Consider the following 6021-nt stretch of genomic DNA (forward strand, 5'->3'; position numbering starts at 1 on the left):
GAGTTAGCAAAACAAAACATGAATGTTTCTACATTTCTTCTTCTCGTAAGCGTACGATTTTCGATTTTTAAATGGCCTACATCCATTGAAAGTTTTAATCATAGTTGTTTCTTATCTATAACTTTTTATTCTTATGTTTTTATCTTTTCAGATTGTCGTATTTTGCAGACTTCCCCGATAAATTAATTCCTAAATAAAATAAAATGATTCTCAACTACCAAATAAATGTAAATCCTATTAACCTCCACGAGTTCAGCGCGCCCAGGATCGGGCTTTATTTGGCCGGGATATGACCATTTCGTTTTTCAAAAGAACAACTGCTGTTTTATGTTTTTTTTGTAATATCTGCCCCCCTGGCGCACAAACAATCAAAACCGATGGTTCCTAGATGACCCATATATCCTTGGTTGTACCATGCCAAAGATATCGTCCTGGTGAACCTAAATGACCGAAATGGTCAAAAAATATGAATGCTTTTTCTTTCAGCCGCCCCCCTTAAATAGCTCCATCCCCCTCGATGGTACCCAGTTGACCCATATATCATTGGTTATACCATACCATTGATATAGTCCTGGTGAACCTAAAGCACGAAATCCCTGCAAAATGCGCACGAAAACGGTGCAGAAATATTGCTATGCAATGCAATTTTTCATTCAAACAAATTTTAGTTCATCTGCCTACTGGGCATTTCTGTTCGCCTGGTATTTTTGCCAAATTTTCGTTTAAATCTAACGCCCCCTTTGTAGCAGCAGCTGTTAACAGTAACAGCTGCAGCTGCTGGTTAATAGTGATCTGTTTACTAACAGCTGCTAATTAACAGTGGTCTGTTAAATTAAAATTTTTTGTGCATCTACCTGCTGGGCATTTCTGTTCGCCTGGTATTTTTGCCAAATTTTCGTTTAAATCTAACGCCCCCTTTGTAGCAGCAGCTGTTAACAGTGGTATGTTAGGTAACAGAAGCAGCTGCTGGTTAACAGTGCTCTGTTTATTAACAGCTGCTAATTAACAGTGGTCTGTTAAATTAAAATTTTTTGTGCATCTACCTGCTGGGCATTTCTGTTCGCCTGGTATTTCAGCTGAATTTTGGTTTGAAAATGAAAGCTAACGGCCGGTCCCAGAGCAATGGTATTTTGCAACCGTTAATTTTTAAACCTTAATTTAATTGTGGATAAAGTTTTAAGAGAATTTTGTTGGGATTTGGAACTTTAGGTTCACTAGGACTATATCAATGGTATGGTAAGACCAAGGATATATGGGTCATCTAGGAACCATAGAGGGAGAAAGGGCTGCTGCTGGTACGGCTGAAAAAACCGCATACATTCATGTTTCTGGCACATTTCCGAGCAAATTTTGCACGAATTTAGACATTTAGGTTCACCAGGACTCTATCAATGGTATGGCAAGACCAAGGATATATGGGTCATCTAAGAACCATAGAGGGAGAAGGGGTGGCTAAAATAGAAAGCATGCATACATATGTATCGAGCAAATTTTTGCCCATTTTGCAAGGTTATTCGGTTATTTAGGTTCACCAGGACTATATCTAGGATATGGTATTATCAAAGATATTTTGGTCATCTAGGAGCCATGGGTTGTGTTTATTTTTAAATTTTTAAAATCCGAAAAAAATCGGATTTTGGGTACCTCGTGTAAATTAACTTCAATCTTAAGAACAATTAAAGTTTTTTAAATTGTAAATTTGTATAGATTTGATTGGAATGCACATTTTTCTTTTGGAACTGATTAGGATAAAAGTATGTTTCTTTTTTAAATTCTAAACTTGCTTGTTCGATCCCTGTAGTTAGCTCCATATTAAGTCGGGCTGAAGATTCTGATAAGGAAAAATTGATCCTATTTAGCAGAAGTTTTGCAAATTTAGAATTTTGTGAAAACAACTCGGATAAATGAAATCCCATCTTTTATTTGGCTTTTGCAGCTCTTTCTTGCGTGCTTTTTCTTTGCATATTCCTATCAGCAGCATATTGTGGTATTTTTTTGTGTTCTTCTTATTTTTTTTAAGCATTATTATTTTGATTTTAGTATTTTATTATTATAATTTTTTTATATTTAGTTGTTTAGTTTATGCCTAACCAACGTTTTTGAGGAAAATATAAAAACATTTAAAATAAGTTATTTCATAACATTCAATTTAAACTATAATAGTAAAAAAAAAATGGGTTGCTGGCTTTAATCAGTATTGAAAAATGATTGGATTTTCTATTTTAAATATATATTAATTTAATAAATAAATAAAAATCAATTCCGCAATTTTGCTAGTTTAATTGTTATAAAAAGTACCGATTAGCTTTTATAGCCATTTGTGTTATGCCTGTCGTTTTACTTACTTGAAGTTGAGATTTTTGAAGGAGAAATGAACCTCGACAATGCCGGTTGTCTTGACTCGGGTGCGCAAGATATCCTGCTCGGTAGGCTGATAGTCTTTGGCGCCTAACCGATCCAAATCATCCAGGAAACTGCAAAGAGCAAACAGACACGCAATCATTAGCAAGGCGAAGTGCTGTTGTTTGTTAAGGGAAGAGGGTGAGGTGTTGTTGTTTAGAGCCAGGGGTGGGCAGGCCGACAAATGTTTGACTTGCTGCAGTCAGCTCCGACGTCGGCGGCTTCGGGGCAAACACAATTTGAGGCGCAGGCGAAGCGCTGTGCAAACAATTAAAACGTAGCATAAATTTAGACGCCGACAAGTGGTAACAAACGCTCAAAAACAAATGTATCTTCCAGATACAAATATGACTCTAGATGCGAGTGTGGCACTTGTGGCATCAAGTTTCGCAATGGTATTTTATTTAGGGGCACATAATTAGCTTTATTTGTGACTCTCAATCAGTCAAATGTTGCGTGTTCCGACCAGCTTCAACAAGTAGGTCAGATACAGAAAATATACAAATAGAAAAAAAAATTTAGATAAAAGAGAAATGAAGAAGACGGAGACGAGGCTGAATAGGTCAGTGTCCAGATCTTGGCAGTAATTTACGCAGCGCACGCAACATTTGGCAAAAGATAAAAAACAACAACAAAAGCCGAAAGAAAAAATAAGAAACGAATTCCATTTGTTGCTGCCAGGTGTAAGGTTCATGTAACCTAGAGACAAAAAGAGGTCTCTGAGGCGGGTCGTAAATAAGTTTTCCAGTTGCCCGTCTTCTAGCGTCTGTTGTGTGAATCTTTTTGTTGTTGCGGCAATTACTTTTGCGACCAACTGTAAGCTGTGTGTGTTTAATTAACGCGCGACTTGCCCAACCTTTGTGGCCCAACTTTTGTTGTCGCCCCATTGATCATTGGCAAGTGGCACAGTCTGGCAACGCTGGCGCAAATGCAACACAGCGCGGCACACTTAACAAGGGTGGGCAAAATGGCCAAGTCACGCTCGCCATGCTCTAAATATCTGTGCCATAACCAGAAGCCAAGTAGCGCTAATTCAAGTGGAAAATTTGAGTGCATAATATTCCAAATATACCTCTATATACATATCAGTAAATATCGTGCCTGCAATAGTTGCATATACGTAAGACTGACCAATGTAAATATTTGTAACATTTATACGGCACACGCTAATCAAAAGTTATTCACAATTTTCACTATTAGATGATCTCCGGACGCGATCTTATCCGGGCAATGCTCATTTGCTTGGGTCTCCGAGTTGCGTCATAGTATGCTGTCAGGCATTCGTGTTAGCACTTACAGCGTGCAGTGTGAAAGAGAGGGAGAGTGAAGACAGTTAAGAGAGCCATAAAAAAGGCTAATATAAATTGGGCTACAGGCGGTTCAAGGGGCCAAAAGTTCCAGCTGTAAATGATGTCTGTACAGAGCATAGACTCATAAAAGCTAGAAATGTATATCACTTTCTAGAAATTCAAATCTACTGGAAATATTACATATTTATAACAGACATTTTATTATTTTTAGTTAATTTTCTAGTGTTAATTGTATTTTATTAACACGTACAACAACATTAACAATCTGGCTGTGGTTAAAAAAATGTTACATCATTTACATACTGGGCTTACATAATGACGATTTGCTGCAACATTTCATGAAACGCAATGAAATATTACGAATTACTTCGAATGTAAGTTGCATTTTATAAATTGATGAGGCGCAGCCAACTTAGCGCGGCACTGAAAAGTCTGGCAACGCTGTCACAGCTCTTTGTCGCACATGTGATTTAACTTTTCTGTGTTTTAAGTCCTTAAAGAAGATTTCTGCTCATAAAATTATATCAATAAACAATAAGTTACTTTTTCACATAAATTAATAAAATTTGCGATAAAAAAGAATATGATCGGAAATTAAAAACTCTTCGAATAAAAATCATAATAGTTATATTATAATTATTAATTCAACGCCTTGAAACTAATTTTTACATTTCCGGTCGCTGGTTCTTAATTTATTTGGATTTCTTTTATGTTAATCACGTATAAATTTGTATAGCAAATGAAAAATAAATTATTTGGAATATATGTACAAGTATTTAGATAATTTTATGTTTGCTAAAAAACTAATTTATTTAGATAAGCATCGGATAATCAGTTAATTTAATTAGTTTTGAATAAGTTTTAACTCATTATATTGCAATTATAAAAATATATTTTAACTGATGCTCTTTATGGCTCGTCGTTTCAGTTATGAGGACAAAAACAATTTAAAATGAAATACTCTTTGAGCTTTTTGGGCAAGTGTCAATGCAGGTTTAAGAAAAATACTATAGAGCGTTTGTTTTATGGCGCTGAGTGTCTCGCCTTGGCAAAAACCAAGCAACCCCATAGCGCATTAACTAGTTGAAGTGAACTAATATGCTTTATGGCTCAGTGCATTATGTGAATTTAATGCAAAATTTCAGACAGAGAGAGAGAGAGAGAGAGAGAGAGAGAGAGAGAGAAGACAACGTTTGAGACAGAGACAAAGCGTCTAGGTAAACGCGTCGTTAGTTTTAATGCAAATTTCTATATTTGCTTTTTTTAGACAATTTCCTAACGACGGCTGCCATTAAGGCCTAGACAAACAAAAGATGAAAAAAGTCGACAAAAGGTAGATTAAATTGATTAAAATGAATTAAAGCGTGTAAATAACCGCTGCGAATTAACGTCGCAAAAAAAAACTTTTGCTTTTTAGTAAGATTGATTAGCAGCAAACACTTTCAATTTCAAATGGCCAGAGCAACAGAGAGAGAGAGAGGATATAAAACGAAGCGAAGAGAGTGAGAGAGCAATTAGCGGGCGTATCTTAACAATAAAACCAACAAATCAGTTCCACAATAAAAAAAGATCAGCTTTGCAAAGCCAACTAGATAATACCCTTAAATTAAATGGCTGCTGGGAAAGTTGTTTGATCAAATATTTGTTGCTAATTTAAATTTAAATTAATAATAATTATTAATTTACAAAATAATTTAATTTGGAGTAGAATTTTAATTTTTATAATTAATTAAAATATTTATTATATTAAATGGAAATTGTATCTGTAAAAAATCTGTTCGTATTACGACTTAATTCCGATCCGATTTATGACAGCTATAAATTGTTTGTTGTGGTATTTTTTGTTTTTCTAATTTTTTTGAAGAAGATAACATAAACAAATAAATTTAAATTGTGCTCTAAAAATGTTAGACTAGCTATTTGTAGACAGAAATGATCCCAGATTGACTTAGGCATATGTTTTGGATATATCTTTACCAAGTTTCAATAATATAGAATTTCTTTAAAGCTAAACGGTTTGTTGACATAATCTCAGCTGACAATTTTGATCATATATAAATAAAATATAATAAAATAATATTTTTTATATATGTGTGTAACAAATTTCTTTATCAAATTTAAATACCCTGTAGCATAGAGTATTTAACAAAAGCCAGCAGTCCAGCTCTGGACTGCTCACGCATACAGCTCCAGTTGGAGCTGTCTTAGCTGCCGCATAGCGCACGTAGACCCGAACCCCGCCGTGCCGCGCCGCGCCGAGCCGAGCCGTGCCGGACTGGAGCGGAGCGGACTGAGTGATGCGATGCGCTGC

General features: G+C 35.5%; 1 protein-coding gene across 2 annotated transcripts in view; it reads right to left on the reverse strand.

Annotated features, from left to right (window-relative positions):
- Galphao (G protein alpha o subunit) overlaps positions 1–6021 on the reverse strand; it is a 42212-nt gene that overhangs the window by 4838 nt on the left and 31353 nt on the right. For both annotated transcript variants that reach the window (XM_064692991.1, XM_064692993.1), the window contains one exon: positions 2346–2474. In XM_064692991.1, coding sequence (XP_064549061.1) covers positions 2346–2474 — 129 coding nt within the window. The remainder of the gene's footprint in view (positions 1–2345; positions 2475–6021) is intronic.

This window comes from Drosophila montana, unplaced genomic scaffold (genome assembly GCF_035044405.1).
Source record: "Drosophila montana isolate Dmon_TW-CO22-7 unplaced genomic scaffold, ASM3504440v1 contig_3699_1, whole genome shotgun sequence".
NCBI lineage: Eukaryota > Metazoa > Arthropoda > Insecta > Diptera > Drosophilidae > Drosophila > Drosophila montana.